The sequence below is a fragment of the Euleptes europaea genome, chromosome 19 (genome assembly GCF_029931775.1).
Source record: "Euleptes europaea isolate rEulEur1 chromosome 19, rEulEur1.hap1, whole genome shotgun sequence".
Lineage (NCBI taxonomy): Eukaryota > Metazoa > Chordata > Lepidosauria > Squamata > Sphaerodactylidae > Euleptes > Euleptes europaea.
The window spans coordinates 1,747,689-1,773,998 of record NC_079330.1 but is presented as its reverse complement, the minus strand read 5'-3'; the positions used below and the strand labels follow the sequence as shown (position 1 = coordinate 1,773,998).

The 26,310-nt window shown below is 53.3% G+C and overlaps 1 protein-coding gene and 1 non-coding gene across 2 annotated transcripts in view; one reads left to right on the top strand and one right to left on the bottom strand.

The window, feature by feature from the left end:
- The window catches only part of UBR4 (ubiquitin protein ligase E3 component n-recognin 4), a 93,095-nt gene that overhangs the window by 19,072 nt on the left and 47,713 nt on the right, over positions 1-26,310 (top strand). The window contains exons 24-52 of the mRNA XM_056865475.1: positions 589-711; positions 1,676-1,905; positions 2,801-2,925; positions 3,455-3,552; positions 4,009-4,166; positions 4,319-4,528; positions 5,026-5,127; positions 5,803-5,903; positions 6,319-6,517; positions 7,035-7,223; positions 7,467-7,530; positions 7,961-8,152; positions 8,906-8,976; positions 9,146-9,293; positions 10,207-10,434; positions 11,136-11,306; positions 11,430-11,612; positions 12,240-12,398; positions 12,567-12,719; positions 13,023-13,250; positions 14,143-14,300; positions 14,985-15,156; positions 15,925-16,126; positions 16,411-16,574; positions 16,711-16,927; positions 17,043-17,259; positions 23,367-23,430; positions 24,414-24,548; positions 25,506-25,680. Coding sequence (XP_056721453.1) covers positions 589-711; positions 1,676-1,905; positions 2,801-2,925; positions 3,455-3,552; positions 4,009-4,166; positions 4,319-4,528; positions 5,026-5,127; positions 5,803-5,903; positions 6,319-6,517; positions 7,035-7,223; positions 7,467-7,530; positions 7,961-8,152; positions 8,906-8,976; positions 9,146-9,293; positions 10,207-10,434; positions 11,136-11,306; positions 11,430-11,612; positions 12,240-12,398; positions 12,567-12,719; positions 13,023-13,250; positions 14,143-14,300; positions 14,985-15,156; positions 15,925-16,126; positions 16,411-16,574; positions 16,711-16,927; positions 17,043-17,259; positions 23,367-23,430; positions 24,414-24,548; positions 25,506-25,680 — 4,636 coding nt within the window. The remainder of the gene's footprint in view (positions 1-588; positions 712-1,675; positions 1,906-2,800; positions 2,926-3,454; positions 3,553-4,008; positions 4,167-4,318; positions 4,529-5,025; positions 5,128-5,802; positions 5,904-6,318; positions 6,518-7,034; positions 7,224-7,466; positions 7,531-7,960; positions 8,153-8,905; positions 8,977-9,145; positions 9,294-10,206; positions 10,435-11,135; positions 11,307-11,429; positions 11,613-12,239; positions 12,399-12,566; positions 12,720-13,022; positions 13,251-14,142; positions 14,301-14,984; positions 15,157-15,924; positions 16,127-16,410; positions 16,575-16,710; positions 16,928-17,042; positions 17,260-23,366; positions 23,431-24,413; positions 24,549-25,505; positions 25,681-26,310) is intronic.
- TRNAI-GAU (transfer RNA isoleucine (anticodon GAU)) lies at positions 185-256 on the bottom strand. Its single transcript has one exon. It is a non-coding gene; the product is annotated as a tRNA-Ile (tRNA).

Here is a 26,310-nt window from a genome sequence, read left to right as displayed (position 1 = left end):
CTGTTCCAAGGGAGAGGAAACCAGGCAACAATATGTTAAAGAACACATGAACGCATGAAGCTGCCTTATACTGAATCAGACTCCTGGTCCATCAAAGTCAGTATTGTCTACTCAGACTGGCAGCAGCTCTCCAGGGTCTCAGGCAGAGGTCTTTCACATCACCTACTTGCCTAGTCCCTTTAACTGGAGATGCCAGGGATTGAACCTGGGACCTTCTGCATATCAAGCAGATGCTCTACCACTGAGCCACAGCCCCTCCCCAAATGTTATTTTATTGACTATTAAATGATCCCCAACTCTTTCTGTAAAGGCCTCTTTCACATGGATGTCAGGTGCTGCTCAATAGGAAGATCAACAGTCTGTGTTCTTGCAGCTGCTCAAAGGGAGGTGATCAGGGAGATCTCCTCCCTGGCTCTTTTTCCCAGGCTCTTATCGCCAGGCTGGGTTGGCTGCCAGCATCGTTTGATACGGGGTGCGCGTCTCATTAAATTGCCCTTTGTTATGCTTAAGCTGTCCATGAAGCTTCCCTTTCCTCTTCTGTGTGACCCAGGGCCAACTTTTGTTTTCCCCTTCCTATTTTTGCTTTAGGATCACCTCATCAAGCAGGGCATGAAAGCTGAGCACTCTGCTTCTCTCGTTGAGCTGACATCTGCCAAGTGCAGCTCAGTGAAGTACGATGTGGAAATAGCGGAGGAGTACTTTGCTCGGCAGGTGTGTTGATGGGCAGAGACAATACTAACTCCTGGTGGCAGCAGGAAGGGTTTTCGTGTTGGACTATAGTAGGGCAGTTGGGGCCCCAAGGATCAAATCACCCCCCTCCAAAGTTTCCCATCTGGATCCTAGCAGTCTCATATCTCAAGAGCTACACTCTTCTGCACATTGGTTACTTTCTTTCAAGCTGTCCTAGGCAAAGGGCTCTTAATCTCTTCTCCTGCCTGGAGGATTTAGCAAAGGCCTCTCCTTACTTTCCCCCAGGATGCTTATTCCTGCACAAGCCAAGGATGAAGCCAGTGGTGGCGCACAGCTCAGGGGTGTAGTAGAGGAGGACTCTGCCAAAGCGCCTGTTGCTGTTTCTTCTAGGCAGAAGGGGGCTGAAGAACCCTTTGCTAATGCCTTGGGATGAGTAGCTCAGGCGCATAAGAAGGAGAAGGGTCTTCCAAAGCCTCTTTTGCAGTTCGGCCTGGGCAGGAAGGACTTAAAGAGCCCTTTGCCTTGACTTCATGTGGGAGGGGGTGGCAGAGTGAGGGCCTAAAAAGTTGAGCTAGAATGTGAAAGAGGCTGGATTCAAACCCCGCTGTCATTCTTAATCTGCCACATGAGAAGACTCTATTTGCCCCCCACCCCCCGAACTCCTTGTAGGATGCATGGGGTACAAATGTGATTAATTGACGTTCTCAGTTACCTGCTAAAACTAAGGTGTCCTTCCTGATGGCCACACAGGACCCACTAATAATGGAATCAGTGGCAAGGGTTCCTACAGCTCGCAATCAGAGAACGCGAGCGTAATTTTACACCACATAACGGCTGACTTGAGATAGGGATAATTAAGTAACCAAACTAGTGTGTCTGCCTGTTCCTATAATATGATTTTATTGCAAATTATATTGTGTGATACCTGCATATCTTTTATAGTAAAGGCTTTCATATTCGTAAAAAATTGCCGTTCTGTTCAAAGATTTCGTCTTTTTGCGGGATTGACTGCACCACGATCCTTCAGCTTCACGAGATCCCCAGCTTGCAGTCCATCTACACTCTGGATGCCGCCATTTCCAAAGTCCAGGTCTCCCTTGACGAGCACTTCTCCAAGCTGGCTGCCGAGACCGACCCGCACAAATCATCTGAGATCACCAAGAACCTGCTGCCTGCTACCTTGCAGCTGATTGACACGTATGCCACATTCACCAGGTAGGGAAGCTGACAAGTCTTTGGTACCCAAAGTGCTCCTCAGCTTTAACACAAGGAGGATTGCCTTTGGGAGGGCTGAGTGGCAGAGCATCTGTTTGGCATGCAGAAGGTCCCCAGTTCAATCTCCAGCATCTCCAGTTAAAGGGACTAGGCAAGTAGGTGATGTGAAAGACCCCTGCCTGAGACCCTGGAGAGTCATGGAGTGGGGCCATGGCTCAGTGGTGGCGCATCTGCTTGGCATGCAGAAGGTCCCCGGTTCAATCCCCAGCATCTCCAGTTGAAAAGGACCAAGCAGTAGGTGATGAGAAAAACCTCTGCCTGAGACCCTGGAAAGGGGTTGTCAGCCTGAGTAGACTATACTGACCATGAGGGACCAACAGTATATTCCATTCAGTATATGGAATTTGGGGGAGGTGCCATGGCTCAGTGGTGGCACATCTGCTTGGCATGCAGAAGGTCCCCGGTTCAGTCCCCAGCATCTCCAGTTAAAAGGGCCAGGTAGTGGGTGATATGAAAGGCCTTGAGCTGAGACCCTGGAGAGCTGCTGCCAGTCTGAGTAGACAAGACAGACATTGATAGATCCCCTCCCAGTTTTTGGGGATGGCCTGTGGCTCAATGGTAGAGTATCTGCTTGGCATGCAGGAAGTATCAGGTTCAATCCCTGGAACCTCCACGTAAAGGACCAGGTAGGAGGTGATGTGAACGACCTCTGCCTAAGACCTGGGAGAGCTGCTGCCAGTCAGAGTAGACAGTACTGGCCTTGATGGACCAAGATCTGATTCAGTAGAAGGCAGCGTCACGTGTTCACATGCTTTCTTCCCGTTGGGTATTGTTGAGACTCTGAATCTGAGCCCCCTTGCCCCTCACCAAGGCCTTTTCTCTGTTCCCAACACAGGTCCTACTTGCTGCAGAGCCTCTCTGAGGAGGGCTCTCCGGAGAACAAGCCCACCGAAGAGAAGCTGCAGGGCTACGCTGCGGTCTTGGCCATCGGGTCCAGCCGGTGCAAGGCCAACACCTTGGGTGAGCTGCTGTCTCCTTCCCTCCTCGGACAGCTTCTCTGCCTAGGGATGAGGCTGGCGAGTTGGGTTGGAACTCCAAAGTAGAAGGGATGTGGCCTTACTACTATGCTGCTCTGTTCCTCAGCGTCTGAGTGACAGGCTGGTTTCTTGAGGGCTGGCTGCTTCTAGCCCAGATTTTTGGTTTAGGGGCACTGTTCTTGGGCGGGGGGTGAGAGCTTGGTTTTCAGAAAAAGCCTTTGCTCCTGTGTGTGGGGGGTACCTTTTGGGGAAGCCCCAAAGCTCCGTGGTGGAGCTCCTGCATAATGCCCCAGATCCACTCTCCAGCTGAAAGGTTCTCAGCCCTCAGAGCTATGAAAGATGTCCCTGCCCGAGTCCCAGGAGAGCTCCGGCCTGGCTAGAGGGATCAAAGATCCACCTCAGGGTGGGATCATTTCACGAGGACTTGGGAAGTGGGGTGGGGGGCGTCAGCTGCCCTCCCTGTCCCTCGAGCCATGCCTGCAGAACGTGAACCCGGCTTTTCTCTGACGCAGGGCCTGCTCTTGTTCTGAGTTTGCCTTCAGCAGTGCAAGCCTTGTGCGAGTCGTGGAACAACATCCATACCAACGAGTTCCCGAACATCGGTTCGTGGGTGAGTCCAGCCCCTCCGCCCTTCCCAGCTGAGCTAGTGCAGCATCCAGGAAGGAGGCTGCCATGAGAAAATCCCAAGAGGAAGTGGCCGCTGCAGTTGCCCCGGCTTCCTCCTGGCTCCTTCCCTCCTGTGGTGGACTGCCCAGCGGGCCACTTTTCTTCTATGGGAGCCGTATACTTCTCATCCTCCTCCTGTCCTTTTGCTTCATCGTGGTACTCCTCTCCTCTGTATAGTGTGGCTCAGCCAAGGTGGAGTGGAGGGGAGGGTGTGTGGTGGAGGGGAGGGAGATGCTGCTGAAACTGCCCTGGAATAGAACAGTCTTGTCCAGCCTAGAAAAGTCCCCTCCCTCATGCCAGACCCATCTGTGGTGATCCTCCTCTCTCATGACACATTTTCTTTCCATGCTTCTCCCTAAACCATGTCCCTTTTTTTCTTGTTTGTTATTTTTTATTTTAGCGCAATGCGTTTGCAAATGACACCATCCCAGCAGAGAGCTACATCAGCGCTGTGCAGGCTGCCCATCTGGGAACCCTCTGCAGCCAGAGCCTCCCTCTTGCGGCTTCCTTAAAGCGCACCCTCCTCTCCTTGGTCAGACTCACCGGGGACCTTGTTGTGTGAGTGCAAACCTTGGTGGACCAGTGTCCTTTTCCTTCCCGGGCCTGCCTACTTGACCTCTTGGCTCCAGGGTCTCGAGGCTGTGGTGGTCGTTGCTCATGTGTCTCCTTGGCGGGGAAGTTCCCTGACCGTCTGTTTTCTCTACCTCCAGCTGGTCGGATGAATTAAACCCCCCACAGGTGATCCGCACGCTGCTGCCTCTTCTCTTGGAGGCCAGCACAGAGAGCGTGGCGGAGATCAGCAGCAACTCCCTGGAGAGGATCCTGGGCCCAGCGGAGTCCGACGATTTCCTTTCCCGGGTCTATGAGAAGCTGATCATGGGTTGCTACAACATCCTGGCCAACCATTCCGATCCCAACAGGTACTCAACTTTGACCTTTAGCGCCCTAAACCATTTGTGTCTCATGCATCTTGTGGATCAGGGGCTCTTGTATGACCCTCCCCATGTACCTACTTGAAGCCCCCCCCCACCTTCCCCTCTGATTTTTCATTATCAAAGGCTTCAATGGAACCAGCCTGATATCTGGCGTGGGCACTCGGAGCTTCGCGGGGAGGAAGTGGTGAGAGAGAGGGAGGTGGGAAAGTGTTGGATCCAAAGAGGGACACCCAGATTGTATAAACCATTATGGAGGTGACTAGCCAAAACTATGCTTTTTTTGTTAAACTCTGTTTCACTCATAAAAATGCTTTTAGTGGAAATTGTCTCTCTGGGGAAGAAAAAAACCCTGTCCAGACCTGAGCAGCCACAGATGTGCCCATTTCAGGACTTACCCCCCCTCCTGGCCTCGAGGAGGGTATGCTTTCTTGAAACCCAAACACAACCAGTTTATCATGACTCTCCTCCCTTCCCCCTCCAAGCGGCCTTGATGAGACCATCCTGGAGGAGTGTCTGCAGCACCTGGAGAAGCAGCTGGAGAGCAGCCAGGCCCGCAAAGCCATGGAAGAGTTTTTCTCGGAGAGGTGAGCCCCCCCGTTCTTCATTCAGCATCTTGTTATTGTGATGTTTCTCCAACACCTTTGTTTGGGACACCCTGAAGTGCATCGTGCCATAGTGGAGTGGCAGAGCTGCTCCTAGCAGCAGACCCATTTGGCTAAATACCAGGCAGAAAGCAACACATGGAGAAGCGGTGGGGGGGGGGGGGTTCTGCTGCTTCTGCCTGTCCTGTAATCTTCCCCCTTTGCCACCTGGGCTGGCGGGAGGTAGCTGTGGCTGCTTGGTGGCCTTGGAGCAACTGAACTGACCAAAGCAGGACTATCTGGCATTTGTCTCTCTGCGGCCTTCCCCTCTGATTTTTCATTATCAAAGGCTTCAATGGAACCAGCCTGATATCTGGCGTGGGCACTCGGAGCTTCGCGGGGAGGAAGTGGTGAGAGAGAGGGAGGTGGGAAAGTGTTGGATCCAAAGAGGGACACCCAGAGATGGGCTCTCTGGCTGCCTTTCTGGGAGTGTCAGGCCCCGGCACCCATATCGCAGCATGGAAATCCCCCAGGTTTCCAGAGGAGCTTGCTGGGAAAGAGGTGTTGCTCTTTGAGAAACAAAAGCAAAGTCCCGTCGACCCACTTGCGCAGTTCTGTAGGTCCCGGACATCTTCTCTCATGTTCTTATTCCCTCCCGCCCTTTCTCCCCCCAACTAGTGGAGAGCTGGTCCAGATCATGATGGCTACAGCCAACGAAAACCTCTCTGCCAAGTTCTGCAACAGAGTGCTGAAATTTTTCACCAAGCTCTTCCAGCTGAGTGAGTGGTCCAGTTTTGCGTTTGATTATTATTTATTACTTTGTACCTTGTTTTTCTCTCCCATGGGGTCTCAAAGCAGCTTGCCTCTTTCTCTCCTCCATTTCATTCTCACAACAGCCCTGCAAGGTAGGTTAGGCTGAGCATGTGTGGCTGGCCACTCAGTGGGCGTCCATTCCAGGGTGGGGATTTGAACCTGGGTCTCCCAGATTCTAGTCCAGCACTCATGTTTTATTATTATTATGGCTAGCTTGGGAGGGGATCTGCCTTGATGTGCGCCACGCACCTTTCTCTGGCATAGGATCAGAGTGATCGTGGGCCACAGCATATATTTATCTGAACGGGTAACGTCTGCAGTCCAGAGTCCTTGGTCTGCCTGGCCAGGTCTCATCCTCTGATCCTTTCCCTTTCCTTTTAGCCGAGAAGAGCCCGAACCCCAGCCTGCTGCGCCTCTGTGGCTCCCTGGCCCAGCTGGCCTGCGTGGAGCCGGCGCGCCTTCAGGCCTGGCTGACGAGGATGACCACCTCACCCCCCAAGGAGTCCGACCAGCTGGACGTGGTCCAGGAGAACAGGCAGCTGCTCCAGCTCCTGACGACATACATTGTTCGAGAGAACAGGTGAGTTTTCGACCCGTCCACGGCAGCTGGGGGGGGGCAGATGGAAAGCATGAGAGGCTGAAATTGCTTAAGCGGTGTGGGATGGAAATGAACAAATGAGCACATGAAGCTGCCTTATACTGAATCGGACCCTCGGTCCATCAAAGTCAGTACTGTCTACTCAGACCAGGTGCCCGTCCTCTCACGATCTGCCTAAGGTCATAGAATCAGCACTGCTGACAGCTGGCAATCTAGCCTCTGCTTAAAAATCTCCATGGAAGGAGAGCTCACCACCTCCTGAGGAAGCCTATTCCACTGAGGAACCGCTCTAACTGTTCTATTTTTGGTATGGGTGGAAAAGCATGGTTGAATGCCTCTGATGGAATCAGTCACAGAGTGCAAACAGGGAGAAGGTCATTTGTGTGATTCGGGCACTCATAAGTGTCAGCCAGGAATTTGTGTTGAACGCAAGAACGGGAGAGAATGCAAAAACCTACCCTGGATCTTGCTGAGTGTGATTTGCCATCTCTGCCCCCAGCCAAGTGGGCGAAGGCGCCTGCACCGTCCTTCTGAGCACCCTCATCCCGATGGCCACAGAGATGCTTGCAAACGGCGATGGGACCGGCTTTCCTGAGCTCATGGTTGTCATGGCTACCCTAGCCAGTGCTGGGCAAGGGGCGGGGCATCTCCAGCTTCACAGTGCGGCAGTCGATTGGCTGGGGAGATGGTAAGATTAGTGGTCGTGGGGTGGGTGCCTCGGGGTCTCTTTGGGGTCTCTGGCTGGCCAAGGCCCTTGAGGAGCTGATCTTGTGACAAGCGGGCAGCCCGCTTAGCCTGAACTGTTCTTTGCATCCAATGGGTAAGGATGCCGAAGGTGGGATTTACCACCTCCTTGATGTCTGAGGCTGGCAGTGAAGGTCAGCCAGTTTGCCAGATTATCTCTGAAGCACCCTTTTTTATATCTTTCCAGCAAAAAATACTTGTCTCAGAAGAACGTTATTGAGAAAATGAATGCCAATGTCATGCACGGCAAGGTAAGGTGGGAAGATGGATTTTGGGGTGTGTTTAGTCCCTTTTGATCCATTTGATGGAGTCTGTGGAAAAGCAGCTCTCCATCAAATATTTGAGGCATCTGTTGCTATTCCACTTGTAGTTTAATAGTTGGCTTGTTTCTGAGTTCCTCCTTGGAAAATCTTATGCCCTATCCAGTTAAATGAATGTATTAACAACACTAGGGTGAATACCGATGTTAGCATCTGTTGCTCTAACTGTACTTGTAAAATGTTTTATTCTGAAACTTAAGGAGAACTATCTATTTCATATTCATGTATTTTTAAGAAATCCTAGTGAACAAATTGTAAACGAAGCGTTACAGTTACTCGGTTTCTTTAATGAACTGAGAGCTAAATTTGAGGAAAGGGGTTCCGGTTGACTCCGGCCTCTCTGATGAATTGTCTCTTGCAGCACGCGACCGTCCTGGAGTGCACGTGCCACATCGTGTCCTACCTGGCTGACGTCACCAACGCTCTGAGCCAGACCGGCAGCCAGGGCACCCCCCACCTCTCGGTGGACGGTGAGGAGAGGGCCATCGAGGTGGACTCGGACTGGGTGGAAGAGCTGGCTGTGGAAGAGGAGGATTCACAAGCCGAAGACTCGGTAGGTGGAGGAAGACAGAGGGCTGGCTTGCGGAGGGCGGCTTCTGGCCCAGGAAGATCTCGAGTTCAAATCTGGTCTCAGCAGCAGAGTCTAGAGAGGATTGCAGTGTTTATACAGGAGAAAGGAAAAGGCAAGGCTGTTGCCCTGAGGCAGGACAGGCAGAGAGAGCATTTTGGTGTAGGAGAGATGCTTGTTTTGGAAGAATCACCCTCTGAGTCTGCCACAGTAGAAAGGAAGGTTGGTCATTCAGATGACACAAGATTGCCTTCCCTTTTGTGCTGCAACAAATGGAGAGGGTGAGTCCTCCAAAACTAGCATCTTCCTTATGCCAGAATGCTCCGTCCAGGGCCTGCAGAGCCTCTGCAGGGAACTCTTCAGTCAACAGGTCAGTCGTGGTGGAAGCTTTCGTGGCCTGGGGCCAGCTCCATCGCAGGCGTGGATGCATTGCCGTTTTGTGTGAGGTGACTGCTCCAAACTGGGCTGGGTTGCTTCAGAGGGAGCTTGTGTGACTGCACACTTCTCTCAGCAAACAGGGACAAGATAAATCCCTGCAGTGCAAAACTAGCAAAATGGGGAGAAAGCCCGTCTTCCGTGTACAGATTACTTTTCTATAGAAGAATATTCAGTTTGTGAACTCCTGTTTTCCTGGTGAAGAATTATAGCCTAGAAAGAGGTTTATCAGATGTTAGTGGGGCTATACCATAATATTGGTTGTAGTTTCCTGGCTAAATGTCCGTTTGTTTTTGTGGGTAGGATGAAGACTCCCTCTGCAGTAAACTTTGCACATTTACAATCACACAGAAAGAATTCATGAACCAACACTGGTGAGTTACGCCTGTGGGATCTTTAGTTGGGTACATCTCCGTACCATTCATTATCTGGTGGGCTTGGCATTCAGTGGCACCACCAATGGATGCCGGGGCAGGTTGCTGTACCTACCACAAGCTGTCATCTCATAAACACGATTGATGTGTCTTACTTCCAACCCTGCAGGTACCACTGCCACACCTGTAAGATGGTCGACGGTGTCGGTGTTTGCACTGTTTGCGCCAAAGTTTGCCACAAAGACCATGAGATCTCATATGCCAAGTATGGCTCATTCTTCTGTGACTGTGGAGCAAAAGAAGATGGCAGCTGCCTGGTAAGCTGGGTTTGCGAGGAAGCTGGGAAATAGGCAGGGCATAGAGTACCTTGAGACTGTGTTAGAGAAGAGTCCGGTTGTGGTTTCTGTGCTTTGAGAAGGATGTCATCAAACTGGAAAGGGTCAGAGGAGGGCAGCAGGGCCACAGAGATGGGGACTGGGGAGCAAGGCCAGTGAGGAAAGGCTGAAGTTGTGTATTTAACCTTCAACCAATGAAGGGGTTGTCCTCTTTTCTGTGACAATCATTTTGTTTCTGTTGCTCCAGAGGGCAAAACTAGATCTGTTGGGCTTAAGATCCAGGAGAACAGATTTTGGTTGAATGTTAGTAGAAATTCCTACTAGTGAGAGTTTGATGACAAAACCAGTAACTTAGGAGTGTGGAGGGTGTGTGTGTCTGTCCCCTGGAGGTCTTCAAGATGGGGCTGGACGGCCATCTTTTGGGAACACTTTAGCTTTGGATCTCCTGCGCTGAGTAGATAGTGGGCCTGGATGGTCTCTAAAGCTGCTCCAGTTCTCTCTTTCTAGTGTGGGGCATTCTGGCCTTGATTTTTACAGCAGCTAAATAAGAGCTAGCTGGGGTGGTGGTGGGGGAAATCCTCCAGAGACCAGGTAGATTTTCTTTTAGTCCAGGGGCCTAGGAGGGGCTGCCAAGTTCTCTGTTCCTTGGAATCCTCAGCTCTGGTTGCCTCTCCTTGCTTTAACCATATGAAGTCCTTTGGACTGCTTGGACCCAGCTGCAGGCCTGGGTCCTCGGCTCTGCATCAGGGCCAAGGTGGCCACATCCATGGTGCTCGAAGGTAGAACGGCTCCTGGGTAGGAGTCTGAGCCGAGGCAGCCGCAACTGCTGGAGAATCCCCAGGGATGCTATTCAAGGCCTGCAGCAACATCTTTGCCGTTGCTTTTGCTTTCCAAGGCCTTGGTGAAGAGAACCCCCAGCAGCGGCATGAGCTCCACCATGAAGGAGTCTGCCTTCCAGAGCGAGCCTCGTGTTCCCGAGAGTGTCGTACGGCATTCCAGCACCTCTCCCACGGACAAATCCAAAGTTTGCATCAGTGATGGGCGAGGTTCTGATGAGGAGAAGCCCAAGAAGAGCAGCCTGTGCAGGAACGTGGAGGGTTGTCGGGAGCAGCTGCAGTCCCAGGTATGGCCTGCTTGGTGTTCGCTGTTCGGTGCTGTGCGGGGAGCCTGCTGCCCCTGGAGGGAGCATCGATCTAAGAACAACAGAAGAGCCCTGCTGGATCAGACCAGTGAGGGTCCACCCTAGTCCTTCATCCTGTCTCATATGGAGACCAACCAGATGCCCTGCAGGGCCAAAAAACAGGGCATAGCGGCCAAGGCCTTCCCCTGACGTTGCCTCCTGGCACTGGTATTCAGAAATTTACTGCCTCTGAATGTGGAGGTTCCCATTAGTCACCGTGGCTAGTAGCCACTGATAGACCTCTCCTCCATGAATCTGTCTAATGCCCCTAAAGCTGTCTATGCCTGTGGCCATCACTGCATCCTCTGGCAGTGAATTCAACATTTTAATAACTTGTTGAGTATTTCCTTTTGTCCGTCCTGAATTCTGCTGGCCATCATCTTCATTGGTTGCCCCCAAGTTGGTAGTATATTGGTAGAGAAAAAGTTCTCTGTCCACTGTCTCTACGCCATGCATAATTTGATCTCTCATGGCCCCCCTTTAGTTGTCTCTTTTCTGAACTAAGAGGTCCCAGCCTCTTCAGGTGCTCCAACCCCTTCATCATCTGGGCTGCCCTCTTTTGAATCAGCGGCTCAGCTGGGTGTGCCCCTGGAGAACGGAGGCAGCGGTGCCTCAAGTTCTGGCCTTCTCCTTCTGCCCCGCAGGCCAACTTCTCTTTTGCCCCACTGGTGCTGGACATGTTGCACTTCCTCATGGAAGCCATCCAGGTCAACTTCCAGCAGGCCTCAGCCATGGGCAGCAGCAGCCGGGCCCAGCAGGCTCTCAACGAGTTGCACACGCTGGACAAGACGGTGGAAATGACTGATCAGTTGATGGTAAGGGCCAACATGTTCTCCATCCTTCCTGGTTTCTGGGGGTGGGGGAGATCCCGTGGGAACCTTCTTTCCTTGAGCAGGGCCTGCCAACCAGCTTGCTGGTCTGCTCTCTCAACTGCCCAGGTGCCAACTCTCGGCTCGCAAGAGGGAGCCTTTGAAAACGTCCGCATGAACTACAGCGGGGACCAGGGCCAGACCATCCGGCAGCTGATCAGTGCCCATGTGCTGCGGCGAGTGGCCATGTGCGTCCTTTCCTCGCCTCACGGGCGCCGCCAGCACCTGGCTGTCAGCCACGAGAAGGGCAAGGTGAGCCTGGAAGGTGGGGGGGGGATCTGCCTGCCTGCCTGCCCTTGACGGCAGCAGTTGCCCTGCAGGACCTGGATGCCAGGGCATAAACGTAGCCAGAGTCCTGGAGAGCTCAGAATTTTTAAAGGGGCCAAGATGCAATTTATTTATTTTATTTCTAACCCACACTTTTCCCAGAAAAGCAACTGACATGAATTGGAAGCCACAAGGATCGTACGCTTGTGGCTGCAAGATACGTTGCAGATGGCCAACTATCGCTTCCAAATAGTCACTGATTCCTTGCCTGTAAGGCATAACAAGAGAAAGAGTAAATTCAGGCAAAGGCCCCCCAGTCTGGTTTCTTTGCACCTGTCTAGTCCAAGCCCTTCCACTTTTGAACTGGTGTTGTCCTGCTGTTGATGAGGCTAGGCATTTTTTTGTGTTGAAGCTCATGATGTACGCAAACTGGGTTTCCTTTGAAATGTTGCAGCGTGTGCACACGCTCACTGACGAAGTAGTATATGTAGCCTGTCTGGTTGGGTTTTGCGCTTTGCTTGACATATCGGAAATGTGGGGCAGCATTCAGAGCTTGAGTGACTTCAGGGCAATAAAGACCGCTTTCCCTTCCCATGTCATCTTTGAACGTAGATCACAGTGTTGCAGCTCTCAGCTTTGCTCAAGCAAGCCGATTCCAGCAAGCGCAAACTGACCCTGACTCGCCTGGCATCCGCCCCGGTCCCCTTCACAGTGCTGAGCCTGACAGGCAATCCTTGCAAGGAAGACTACCTGGCTGTCTGCGGGCTGAAGGTGAGAGGGCAGCTGAGCCTTGGGAATCGTTGCAGTGCAGGTGAAGGGCAGTGGCCTGTTGAGTAGCGAGTGGGGGAACAGATAGCAAATTCAAGAGGGTCTGTTAAAAGGTGTGTGTGTGTGAATTAAGTGAGCGTTAACTTCTTCACTCTCTGTGCCTCTTGGCAGGACTGCCACGTCCTCACGTTCAGCAGCTCTGGTTCCGTCTCCGACCACTTGGTGCTCCACCCTCAGCTTGCCACAGGCAACTTCATCATTAAGGCCGTGTGGCTGCCGGGGTCGCAGACCGAGCTCGCCATCATCACAGCGGACTTTGTGAAGGTGGGTCAGATTAGGAGGCCAGAATTAGGTCCTCAAAATACCACCGGCAGGAGGGGTGTCCTGGCGGTCGAGAATCACAATTCCCCGCTTTTCCATGAGGCTCGCTGGGAGACCTTGAGGGCTGGTCGCTTTCTGTCAGCTCCACCTACCTCACAAAATTGTAGAAGGAGGGAAGATCATGCCTTGGAGGAGGGCCGAGCTAAAATGCATAGGGAATCGCTGTAAGAGCTCATGCTTGGTAGTGGGCAGGTTGGGTCATCTGTGCTGTGTGCGAACGGCTGACTCTGCATTCTCCCCGGCCAGATTTACGACCTCTCGGTGGACGCCTTGAGCCCCACCTTCTACTTCCTGCTGCCCAGCTCCAAGATCCGGGACATCACCTTCCTGTTCAACGAGGAGGGCAAGAACATTGTGGTCATCATGTCCTCTGCTGGCTACATCTACACGCAGCTCATGGAGGAAGCCAGCAGCGCCCAGCACGGCCCTTTCTACGTCACCAATGTCCTTGAGATCGCCCACGAGGACCTGAAGGTAACGCCCACGTCCTTGCTGGTGTTTATGGTTCCACAGAACCCTCGGGGTTGCTTGTAGCCTTGAAGTGGGTTAGGCTGAGAGAAGGCGAGCAGCCCAGCTTCAGAGCTGGGGAGGGGTGTTAGCCTAATTATTTGATTAAGAGAAATCCTGCCCCTGCTTCAGCAGCCTGAACTTGAGTTATGGCAACACAGCTACTGCTTAGCTCAACTTTGCCACCATTCATCCCCTTAGCAAATGGAGGCTTTTTTTTATATGTCCGCACAGGAGAAGCTTGAAGTAATGGAGAAAAATGCTGCCTTGCGCATGGCGCACCCTGAACAGGCGATCCATGCTCTTGTCAATGACACTCGATAAGGAATTCTAGAACATATCAAAAATCAAAAATCCTCATAGAAATGGAGGTCTGATAGTGAAACTGTATTAAAGTGAATTCTTAGTTAGAAACTGTCATGGTATACTAAAACTTTAGAACAATAGTTCTACCATGAGCAAGGAACAAACCCCAAGAAGTGCACGTGGTGTTCCACAGGTGAGCACAGTTGGATCATTGAGCAAGTTGGTCTCCATATGACCACTGCCTAGTCTGACCTCTGTTTCTTTCAAGCCCCCCCCCCCACTCTCCCCCGCACATCCCACTGGTCTGACCCCTCTGCCCTCCCAGTCAAATGACTGCTATGGTGACGTTTGGGACTCGCAAATGCTGCACTGGAGCAGGGTATCCGCACAGGAGGCCTTCAGAAAAGGGCTGGGCCAACAGTTTGGTTGGATGGGTTTACGGGCAAAGGGCAAAACTGGCCAGGAGCGTTCATGGGCGCACCCTGAGGCCTGTGCACCCTGTCAACGAGGGGCCCCCAATCCCAGCATGTGTTCTTTCCTGTGTTCCTTGCAGGACAGTAATGGGCAGGTGGCTGGAGGAGGAGTGTCCGTGTATTACTCCCACGTCCTGCAGATGCTCTTCTTCAGCTACTGCCAAGGCAAATCCTTCGCTGCCACCGTCAGCCGAGCCACGTTGGAGGTGATGCGTCTCTTCCCCATCAACATCAAGAGGTGGGGACCGTCCCTCCATCTGTCTGTCAGGCTCCTCCCCTTTTCCTGACTCCCCTGCTGCTTGTTCTCTTCGCAGCTGTACCTGTTCCTGGCACTCTAAGTTAGAGAGCAGATGGGAATCTCTTGGCGCATGTTTATTTGGCAGGGAGTACAAGAGTTTGGGTACGGGCATCAGAAACAGATTTCCACCTGGAAAAGCAAGCTTTTCCGTCTAGACATTAGGAAGGTGGTGAGCTCTCCTTCCCTGGAGGTTTTTAAGCAGAGGCTCAATGGCCATCTGTCAGCAAGGCTGATTCTATGACCGTAGGCAATTCATGGGAGGGAGGGTACCTTGGCCATCTTGTGGGCATGGAGTAGGAGTCACTGGGTGTGTGTGTGGGGGGGAGGTAGTTTTGAATTTCCTGCATTGTGCAGGGGGTTGGACTAGATGGTCCTGGTGGTCCCTTCCAACTCTATGATTCTTTGACCAGCCCATTCTGTCCATGGGTACCTGCTCACTGTGCGGGGATAGATCACAGTTTCTCTGGCCTGCCTCTTCCTGTTCTCCTTCTTTCAGAGATTTCCATTCCCACTTGTGTCTGGCAAAGGGAGCTTTGACTCTTGAAAACTCATAGCCCAAAAATCTTGTGTGTCTCTAAGGTGTCCCTGGACTCGTATCCAGCTGAAACTGTCCTTCTCTTGTAGTTCCAATGGAGGCAGCAAGACCTCCCCAGCGCTCTGCCAGTGGTCAGAGGTCATGAACCACCCAGGCCTGGTGTGCTGCGTCCAGCAGACCACCGGTGTCCCTCTGGTGGTCATGGTCAAGCCGGACACCTTCCTCATCCAAGAAATCAAAACCTTGCCAGCTAAAGCAAAGGTCAGTCTTTATGAGTTCGTTCTTGCTTCTGGAGATTCTTGCATTCCCCACAAGAGACGGAAATCAACTCTCTCTTGTGGGTTTTTTTTTAATGTGTAAATATTGTGTGTGTGTTTTATTTCTGTGATTTAATGAGGAGTTTTATTTGTATATCGCTGTGATATAACATGTAGGCCTCTAGAGTAAGGAAGGGCCAGGCAAGCCTGATCTCATCATATCTCGGAAGCTAAGGAGGGGGTTGGGCCCTGGTTAGTACTTGGTTGAGAGACCACCAAGGAAGCCCAGAGTCGTGACGCAGAGGCAGGCGAGGGCAAACCTCCTCTGTTCGTCTCTTGCCTTGAAACCTCTATGGAGTTGCCATAAGTCAGCTGCTACTTGATGGCACTTTCCACCACAACCACCACAGGCTTAGATGGGTGTGGACTTGCTTTTGCCAAGAGTGCTGGTGCAAGTCTCCGAGTCCGCTCTTCTGTAATAGAACCATAGAGCTGGAAGGGACCTGAAGGGTCATCCAGTATAACCACCTGCATGATGCAGGAAAGTCACAGTTATCAACCCCCCCCCCCCCGCACTTCTCCAGTGATCCAAGCCGGCAATTTGGAGGGGCCGTAGGGTCAATCCCCAGCATCCCCAGTAACAGAATTGGTGGTAATCCTCTGCTCGAATTTCAGTATTTCTTTTCCCCAGAGCTGTTTCTTTTGAACTGCTGGGCACGTCCAGTGACCCTTGAGCTTTCCCTTTACGACCTGCCCGCCTCTTGCCTTCCAGATCCAGGACATGGTGGCCATCCGCCACACGGCCTGCAATGAGCAGCAGCGGACCACCATGATCCTGCTGTGCGAAGACGGCAGCCTGCGCATCTACATGGCCAACGTGGAGAACACGTCCTACTGGCTCCAACCCTCGCTCCAGCCCAGCAGCGTCATCAGCATCATGAAGCCCGTCCGCAAGCGCAAGGCGGCCACTGTCAGTAAGTCTTCCGGTCTCCCGATTGGGTCGGAGTCTCTTTATTCCTGGTACCGTCGCTTCTGCTGCACGGCCACCAGGAAGCGTGTGGCATTACGGAGTCCCTCTGCAGAACAGCAGATGGGTGCAGGATGCCGTGTCGAAGATGGTGAGGCGTAGGGTTTCCCTTCCAGCCTTTGATAATTCTGCAATGGCCCAGTAGGTATGCTGTCAAGTTTCCTGTCAGCTGCAACCCTGAATCTGTGACCCCTGACCTGACACTGCATAATTTCCCTCCCTCCTTCCCAGCAACTCGCACCTCCACCCAAGTGAACTTCCCCATCGACTTCTTCGAGCACAACCAGCAGCTGACAGACGTGGAGTTTGGCGGCAACGATCTCTTGCAGGTCTACAACGCCCAGCAGATCAAGCACCGCCTCAACTCCACAGGCATGTACGTGGCCAACACCAAGGTAAGTCCCAGAGGCCTGGGGGCACCCCAGAGGCCATCTTCTCCTCCTCGAGAGGGCTCGCATGCTAGTTTGGCCCCAGGGGGCCGTTGTCTTCTCCTTGCCCCCTCCATGGGTGTTGACGGTCTCTCTCCTGCAGCCAGGGGGCTTCACCATCGAGGTGACCAACAACAACAGCTCCATGGTGATGACCGGCATGAGGGTCCAGATCGGGACGCAGGCCATTGAGCGGGCCCCCTCCTACCTAGAGATCTTTGGCCGCACCATGCAGCTCAACCTGAGCCGGCCGCGCTGGTTCGACTTCCCTTTCACCCGCGAGGAAGCTCTGCAGGCTGACAAGAAGCTCGCCATCTTCGGTAAGGCTCCGCTCGTCACCTGTCTGAAGAGATGGGGCCTGCCTCTCTCTATCCAGTGAGGAGGCTGCTGCCCGGGCCAGTCCTCCTCGCCCACCTGCTTCCATCTCCCTTGCAGTCGGGGCTTCCGTGGATCCTGCCGGAGTCACAATGCTGGATGCCATCAAGATCTACGGCAAGACGAAGGAGCAGTTTGGCTGGCCAGATGAGCCGCCGGAAGACTTCCCATCAGCGTCGGTGAGCAATGTCTGCCCACCCAACCTGAACCAGGGGAACGGGACAGGAGACACGGAGGTAGCCACTCCGGCAGCTGCGAGTGGCACCGTCCTGGAGAGGTGAGATTTCTTTCCTCCCTTCTTCTTTTTTCCCCCTGTGTTAAGGCCAGTTCCACTGAGTCAGGGGTGTGGTGCCCTTTTTAGAGACCCTCAAAGCCCTCATGGCTTCTCTTTCTGTGGTGTGGTGTTGGGGTGGAGTATGATGGCTGGAGCTCAGAGTTGCCTCTTCCCCTGCTCTTGGGCTTCTCTGTGCTCTTACACTCCTCTGTAGTGATGGAGAGTCCTTCATGCAGCTGTTTTGTCCTGTGTTGTCCCCAAAACACCTCTCCATCTCTGCTGCTGTTTTCTTTTTGATCTCCCTTTTCCCCACCAGTGGGTTATATTATGTGGTGAGCAGGAAGCAAATAGAAATGCAGTGTTTAGCAAGCATTAGTTGTATTCCCCATTCCTTACCCCAGCTTCAGTGGGGCACAACCAGGATGGTGGGGGAGGAAGACAGTGAATGGTAGCGTGGGAGAAACATACATGATTGGGCAGAGAATGAAATTTGTATTTGGGGGGTGGGGAGAGGAAATTATGGCTGGGCAACGGAAAGGCAATACCTAGGGTTTCATGGGGCTTCTGCAGAAGGAGGTCCGGACTGCAGTTTTCTGTCACTTGCCTTTTTCTTTAAAAAAAAAAATTAAATCCTTGAGGACTAGAGTTTCCATTTTTAAATTTTAAAAAAAGTTCATGTTCTGGACTGCTCAGGAGTTGAGGCATCTGCAAACCATGCTAAGTGATCCTGAAAATCAGTGACATCTCTTGCTGGATCTGACCAAGGTCCATCAAACACTATGCACACCCAGGCAGGCAGGCAGTGGGCCTCCAGGAACTGGCCGCCAGTCCCACTGTTGAGGTGTGCTGGGCTGTAAGCCCAGCTGAAGGGCTGTCGGAGGGCCTGAGAATTGATTGCGTGCCTGGCTTTCTGGTGCTGGAAGAGGCAAACTCATGGGCTCCTGGGGCAGCTTAACATCTAGCACCTTGTTGTGGCAGAAATACTGGTAGGCACGAGGCCTCCTCTCCTGAGAGTGGGGCCCCAGAAAGAACCCGGGGACATCAGCCCAGTCATCTGTGCAGTGGCACGGTTAGGTAGGGCCCAGCATGAGGCTGAGTGAGCAGCTTTGTGGCAAGTTTTGTGCACTGTGGTTCACGGGAAACAGCGAGGAGGTAACTGTGCACTTGGGAGCCACAGGAAGGATTATGGCTGGGGACTGCTGGGCGGTCACCACCATAACCAGGGCTGAAGGCAGGCTGAAAATTCTGCAGCGAGAAAAGCTCTGTTCTGCAACCTGTTAAAAGAAAAGGTGCACAGTTTAAAAGAAACTTGGCATGCCTCTAACCCTGGTTCTGCAGGAAGCCTTGCCACTGGAAATCTTTGTCCAGCCAGCTACCCGGCTTCTCATTGCAACCCTAAGAATTAGACTTCAAAACTCTATATATGTCTCATCTGCACAGCCTCTCATGTAGCTGTGTAACCACATGACCCCAGCAGTGAGCTGCATGTTTTTGGCCAGAGTTTGGAGCCAGAAGCTGTCCTCTTGGGCTGGGGCCTAAAGGTCCGGTGCCTCTCCTTGCAGTTGGCCAGGGTGGCCGTTCCTATCGACCAGCTTGCCTTTCTCTGGGCTCCACAGCCTTGGGGCTCGATAATTTCTTCTGGCAACCAAAAATACTTGTCCCCCCCAACTTCCCCCCCCCCTGGAAGGAAGAGGTATTTGGAACTGTTCTTGATCTAGCCCCTGGCATTCTCTGTTTCCCAACTTCCGTTTTAATTTGCCTTTTCCCCCCTCCTTTTTTTAAAATTCGCTGTAGGATGTGTTTCTTGGGTATTTTTCTGTGAGCTTCATATCTTTTTTTTTTTTCCTTTCCTTTTGCTCCCCCAAAGTTCTGAAACTGAGTCCCTAACCAACCTGGACCGGTTAGTATACTGTCTTCCCCCCCCCCCCTTCTCTGCACAAATGGTTGTGTGTCAGAGAGATAACACACATTGCTTTGACTTCTGTTGGCTGTTGAGCGTGTCTATTATATACATTTTTTTAAAAAAAACTAAGAAGTGATGTGCCGCTTTACTGTGGGGTCCCTTGCATGGCAGGTCAGTGGGCCAGAATCCAAGAGCGGAGAGTCCCCGCTGCTTGTCTGTTCTGCTTGGCTTTCCCTTCCGTTCCTCTCTGCTCCTCTGCCTGCCAGTTGGGCCGGGCACCTGCTCATCTGTCCCCCCTGCTCAGATGAACGAGAACTGGAAGCCCCTGGGGATGAACCTTGCTTTTGCCCAGAGTGCCGGGGGGTCTCTCGGCCCCAGCCGCCTTTTCCCCTCCTTGTTCTCACCTTCCTTTGTCCAGTCTGTTATTGTCTCCTCCAAGGTCTTTCCCAGAAGCTGCCACCTGAGACCTTTTCCCTGGGGACTGAGCCTTTGGCCTGCTGCATGCGAAGCGTTGCGCCCTGCCGCTGAGCGAGGGCTGCTCCTCAGAAAACCCCCACAAGTCATTGCTCTGTCGGCACCCGGTATTGTCTTTCCCGATGAACAGCGGCTCTCCCAGGCTGTGGGCAGAGCGAGGCCTTTCCCAGCCCTGGTTTCCAAGACCCCACTGGAGTGCAGGGGCTGGGGATTGATCATGGGGCCCTTGATGCATGCCACGCGGGTGCTGTGCTGTCCAGAGCTGGCTCTTGCCTCCTTCCCTCTGCAGAAGGGGGGCGGGGTGGTAATCCTGATCCTGGTGATCTATTTGTTTTCACTGGGAACCACCCCAAGCAGAGTTAAGAACAGATGAAAACATATAGCCCCAAATCCTAGAATCATAGAATTATAGAATTGGAAGGGACCACCAGGGTCATCTAAACCAACCCCCTGCACAATGCAGGAAATTCCAAACTACCGCCCCCCACACCCCTAGTGACCCATAGTTCATGCCCAGAAGATGGCCAGGGTGCCCTCCTAACCTAATTTGAAACTGTGGGCTTAGTTCTGCACGGCTGGCAGTCGTTAGTGTGTGCGCTCCTCTGATTAATTTGAGAAAAGCTGTGGGGGCGGGGGAGGGAGTGGCTTCTGCTTTTGTCAGTGGTGGTGGTCTGTACCAGTTGGAGGGGTGGCAGACTTGAGGCTCCAAATCCTTGAAAGTTCAGGGGGGTGGAGCCCCAGGGCTCAGGGGAAAGGTGCCTGAGGGGCCCAAGAGGGGCCCAGCGCATGCAGGGGGAGGCCCAACACCCTTGGGGTGGAGCCGGATGGACGTGAGGGCAGACCGACTACCAACAGCTCTCAAGCAAAACGGAAATAGCCTCTGCCTTGATTCTGCCTCCCCCCACCCCCAGCTTCCGGCCTTTCCCCCGGAGACCTTGAGAACATGGAGCCTGGATAGCGAAGCCTGCAACGGGCACCTCTGGCATATTCAGGCGGAGTTTCCTAACATTGCCATAAATTGAGTCTGCAATGCAGTTTCCTGCCAAGTATCCGAAGCCACAGAAGCTGTAGTGGAAAACCCATCCCTGGGCTTGAGCCACGTGGGGGTGGGGGGTGGGGGTGTTGAAGGAGGGTGGGGAATGGGCCCTGTCCAGGAGGAGAGCAGGCTAGAGCTCTACACCCGAAGCTGCCTTGGCTGCCCCTCGCTCCGCCTGGCCTCCTGTGCCTCGCAGAAGGCGGTGAAGGGTCTGGTCTGGCACCAGCCACCTCTCAGGGAGGGATTCACCCCGGCCCTCTCTGCAGGCAAAGCTGGGGGCTGTGCCTCATGGACCCTCCCCTGAGTCTTCCTGTGTGTGGGGAATTTTGTGCATGTGAACATGGCGGACCGGTCTGTCACAAGGAGCTGCCGTTCTGCCCCTTTGGCACTTTTTTGTGCGAACGAGATCCAGAACGCTCACAAGCGGGAAGAGTTTGCTGCGTGTGGCTCTTCGATGCACATTTAATCACGCTGTGCCCAGTAGCGGGTATCCGTGCCGGAACACGTTCTCTTAAACCTTTCGAACATTGAGGTTAACGTCAACCCAGGCATCCAGCGTCTGAGGCCAGCGGTTCACCTGCCTGATCCTTGCATTTGTCTTTGATCTTTGTACTTACATCCCTTCCAGTTTTTGGTCCATGCATCAGGATTTGTGTGTGTGTGTGTTGCTTGCCTTGCTGCTCCATGCTGGTCGAGCAAGCATTTGAGCAACTCAGTTTGCCCGCTGCTGGGGAGGGGGGGGGAGGGCACCACTAGGACTGAACCCGAACGGACCCAGGAGCAGCTTCCCTGGTGGGCCAGCACCCTGCTCAGTTCTGGGCTCCTTTAAATTCAGGCGGTTCTGAAGGGGCTGTGATTTGTCTGCCACCGATCTGGCACCCGCCTTGCTGAGCATCCCACCTGTCATCTTAGCAGCTCAGAGCAAGGTTTCCAGCCTGTGTGGCTGCAAAGATATGCTTGTTAAAAGTGCCCGGGCACAGTGCCTGCTGAAATCACAGGAGCCAGCAGGAGGGGGCGGGCAGCTCCACCACGGTCCCCAGCCGTCTCTCTCAGGGAAGCGGGTGCTTGTCAGCTCTGCACAAGCAAGCAGTATTCTCTCTCCCACCCCAGCCCGCCTGCCTTTCTCAGTCCAGGTTTCTTAGAATCATAGAGTTGGAAGGGACCGCCAGGGCCATCAAGTCCAACCCCCTGCACAATGCAGGAAATTCACAACTACCTCCCCCTCCCTGACACCCCCAGTGACCCTTACTCCATGCCCAGAAGCTGGCCAAGGTGCCCTCCCTCTCATCATCTGCCTAAGGTCTTAGAATCAGCATTGGTGACAGATGGCGATCTAAAAAAGGTAAAGGTACTCCCCTGTGCAAGCACCAGGTCATTCCTGACCCATGGGGTGACATCACATCCCGACATTAACTAGGCAGACTTTGTTTACGAGGTGGTTTGCCAATGCCTTCCCCAGTCATCTTCCCTTAACCCCCAGCAAGCTGGGTCCTCATTTTAATGACCTCGGAAGGATGGAAGGCTGAGTCAACCTTGAGCCGACTACCTCTGCTTAAAAACCTCCCGGGAAGGAGAGCTCACCACCTCCCGAGGAAGCCTGTTCCACTGAGGAACTTCTCTGACTGTTAGAAAATTCTTCTTAATGTCTTCACACTGTGTTCTGTCCGAGTTGCAGAATTCCAGGCTTCTGTGGCTGCCCTGTATGTTTGCCATACCTTAAGGTCAAAGAACTCAGAAAGTTATTAGCTCACAGAAAGCAAACTTGTCTGAGCAGACTGGCTGCGAGTAACTGGGTTGTTTGAACACATGAAGCTGCCTTCTACTGCATCAGACCCTGGGTCCACCCAAGTCAGTATTGTCTACTCAGACCGGCAGCAGCTCTCCAGGGTCTCAGGCCGGGGTCTTTCACATCACCTACTTGCCTAGTCCCTTTAACTGGAGATGCCGGGGACTGAACCTGGGACCTTCTGCATATCAAGCAGATGCTCTACCACTGAGCCACGGCCCCGCCCCTGTTTCTGGTGGATGATACATATTTTTCTCTTTAAGGCAAAAGTTGTGGGATGCGTGCAAGCCTGCTCAGGTGACCCTGGCAAGACCAGGGCTTGGGGTTTTGCAGAAGGTATGCCCAACACGGAGGGTTTTGAGCGCCACACAGCTTTGCTGAGAAGTTATGAGGTGTTTGTTCCTACCGCTGGAGCTCATGGGGAACAAGAGTGGCCTGTTTTGGACCAGCAGATACCTCCCCCAAAGCCTCTTAAGACTTCCTATCTGTCCCGAAATGCATGTCACAGCACCCCCTGATCTGAACGCATGGGGGGGGGGGGCAGAGCGGCATGGTGAATCGGCCCTGTCAAGACAATCCGAGTTATCCCTGCTGCAGGCTGTGTAAGGAAATGTTTTCTATCCTCTTTGGGGGAAAGAAAAGCCCACTTGCCTTTCATCGCTGGATTTGCCAAAACGGCCCCAAGTTGGTTGTCTGTGAGCCTGAGCCAGGTTTAACTCTCTGGTTTGCAGCACAAAGAGTGAGATATGCATGGCGCCTGTGGCCGTTTTTATCTTGCTTTGATACTTTTTTTGTGGGGGGGGGGGAATTGGCACCCGTTAGCGCTTGAGCTCAGTCTCTAAGCCACGCTGAAGCAAAGCCTTGAGGAGGCGGATGCCTCTCTGAAACCCCCGTTTCTCCTTCCCCTCCAGGCTAGTTGTGAGTTCTTTAGAAGCCCTGGAAAGCTGCTTTGCGGTGGGATCCGTCAACGAGAAGGCAAGTCTCTTCACTAGAGGTTTTGCGGGGTGGGTGGGGGAGGAGCAGCCACGGACACCGTTGTTGCAGCCTCCAAGGGGCCAGATCCTGCAAAGAGAGGGGCGGGTGTTGTTATTTCCTCTGCGTTTTGGTGCTCGGAGTAGAGAATGATCTGGAAGTTTGGCTCACAAAAAAAGCATTTTGAGCTGGCTGTGAATTACAACTTTTTGCCTTTTGGCTCCCTGCCAGCAGGCTGGGTCCTTCTGCAGAGGGGGGCCTCCTTTGTGGAAAGGGGCAGGATGGGGGTTGGGGCAGGAAGGAGCCTGCTGGGTCAGGCTTATTGGGTCCACCCCCCAACCCCGCTCTTTTTAATCTCCCTTGATAGCTAGTTGTAGGCCCTTCAAGGGAAGCACAGTGAGAATACAGGAATTTGTTGGGCGGGCGGCTGGTTAAAGAGCATTGTTACTTGCCCGGTTGAGTTGAGTGATTTGGGCTGTGAAAATATTAAACATGCTTGAGCATCCTGGGCCTGCAGACTTGTGAACACATGAAGCTGCCTCATACTGAATCAGACCCTTGGTCCATCAGTCAGTATTGTCTACTCAGACCAGCAGCGGCTCTCCAGGGTCTCAGGCTGAAGTCTTTCACATCACCTACTGGCCTAGTCCCTTTAACTGGAGATGCCGGGGATTGAACCTGGGATCTTCTGCATGCTAAGCAGAAGCTCTGCCACTGAGCCACGGCCCCTCCCGAGCCAGACTATGGGCTGGATACCATTTGAGAGACCTCACCTTCTTACTGCTGGTGGTGCCACTGAGTTGTGACTTGGCCTTTTCTCCTTGCCCCAGTCGCTGGTTGCCAACCAGCATCCAAGGGGGCTGTGCTTTGCCAGCTGCTTCCATAGAAACGTGAACAAGTGGTCTTTCTTCCCGCAGAGCGTTGTGGCGACTGACAGGAGGGCTCTAGATGCCAACAGCCCCGTTGTGTGTCTTTCCCACCTGCAGGAGAAAAGCAAGGCGGCAGCCCAGGAGCTGGCCACCATGCTTCTGTCCACCCCAGCCCCCTCCAGTGTCCAGCAGCAGACCAAGAGCCTCCTGGCGAGTCTCCACACAAGCCGCTCCGCCTACCACAACCACAAGGTAAGGCTAGGAGGGAATCGCCTCGGGCGGCTGCAGCCAGTTCCGGTCTTCCAAAGTTCTGGGCGCCTCCCGAGGACGCCTGTTGGACCGACTACCCCGGGCAGAGGGCTTCTGAGTTTCATTCCATCTAGACCAGGCTTGTCCAAACTGCCGCCCCCAGGGCCGCATGTGACCCAGGACGGCTGTGAATGCGGCCCAACACAAAATCGTGAACTTAAAGCATTATGAATCAGCTATCGTTAGTGTTAGTTTATTTTTTGTGTAGCCCAAGACAATTCTTCTTCTTCCATTGTGGCCCAGGGATGCCAAAAGATTGGTCACCTCTGGTCTAGACATTAGGAAAAAATTTCTAGTTCAGTTAGAGCGGTTCCTCAGTGGAACAGGCTTCCTCGAGAGGTAGTAAGCTCTCCTTCCCTGGAGGTTTTTAGGCAGAGGCTAGATGGCCATCTGTCAGCAATGCGGATTCTATGACCTTAGGCAGCTCATGAGAGGGAGGGCACCTTGGCCATTTTCTGGGCATGGATAAGGGTCACTTGGGGTGTGTGGAGGGGAGGTAGTTGTGAATTTCCTGCATTGTGTGCAGGGGGTTGGACTAGATGGCCCTGGTGGTCCCTTCCAACTCTATGACTCTTTGGCCCTGCTCACTCCATGTTTGTAGTGCCCAGTCATGGCCCTGTCCACATGTCCCAGAGAGCCTCCCTGTGGTTGCTCGTTTCCGGGGCCGGAGTGGGGGGAATTAATAACAGCGAGGTGAACAAAGATGTCTTTCAGATAAGGCTGTCTGCTATATCAGACCACCGCTTGGACCCCCCACCCAGAAGGCTTCCAAGACCCCTGAGAGTTTCCCAGAACACAACTGGAAACCTCTGCTCCAGCGGGCTCCTAGTATCAGGCAGAGTAGGTCTGTCCCTCCACCGAGATTGGCTGCTGGGCCTCACTCCTCCTTCTGCGTTGCAGGATCAGGCCTTGCTGAGCAAAGCCATCCAGTATCTGACCACCTCGAGCAAAGAGGGTAAGGACCTCGACCCGGAAGTGTTCCAGAGGTTGGTTATCACGGCCCGCTCCATCGCCATCATGCGGCCAAATAACCTGGTCCATTTCACTGAATCGAAGCTGCCACAGATGGAAACAGGTGGGCACATCTCTCCTCCTCCTCCATGTTTATTTCCAGATTGACTTCTTCCATGTGAATTCGATGTACTCCGTAGGGTGAGGCTGATCAGAGCTTCAGCGGGGAGGGGCTTTGCATGCAGAAGCCCCCCAGGCTGATCCCCGGCAGTTCCCCTGAAAGGGTTTCATGGAGCAGAGAAAGCCGCCTGAGTCAGCCCACTGATCCATCCAGGTCGGTCTTGTCTTCTCTGGCCAGTGTTGGCTCTCCAGAGTCTTTCCTGTCGCCTCCTACCTGATCCTTTTAACTGGGGGTGCCGGGGGCCTTCTGCACGCAAAGCAGACGCTCTGCTGGGGAGCCACAGTCCCACCCCTTTCTCTGCCTGAGGGCTACAGCCAGTCAGAGGGAACAGGACTGAGCTGGAGGAGCCAGTGGTCTGACTCTGCACTTTTGTCTGTTCTGATGGTTTCAGGCTAAGCATAGCTCAGGACCAGAAGCCATAGCTCAGTGCTTTGCAAGCAGTAGGATGTTGGCTCAGTCCTGACCTCTCCAAGTTCTCGGGGCCAAAGTAGTCAACGTGGTGGGAGAGAGGCTGGCAGCCCTCTCATGGCCTTTGCCTTACAGCCTGCATGGCTCTGAAAGTGGAGTGGGCAG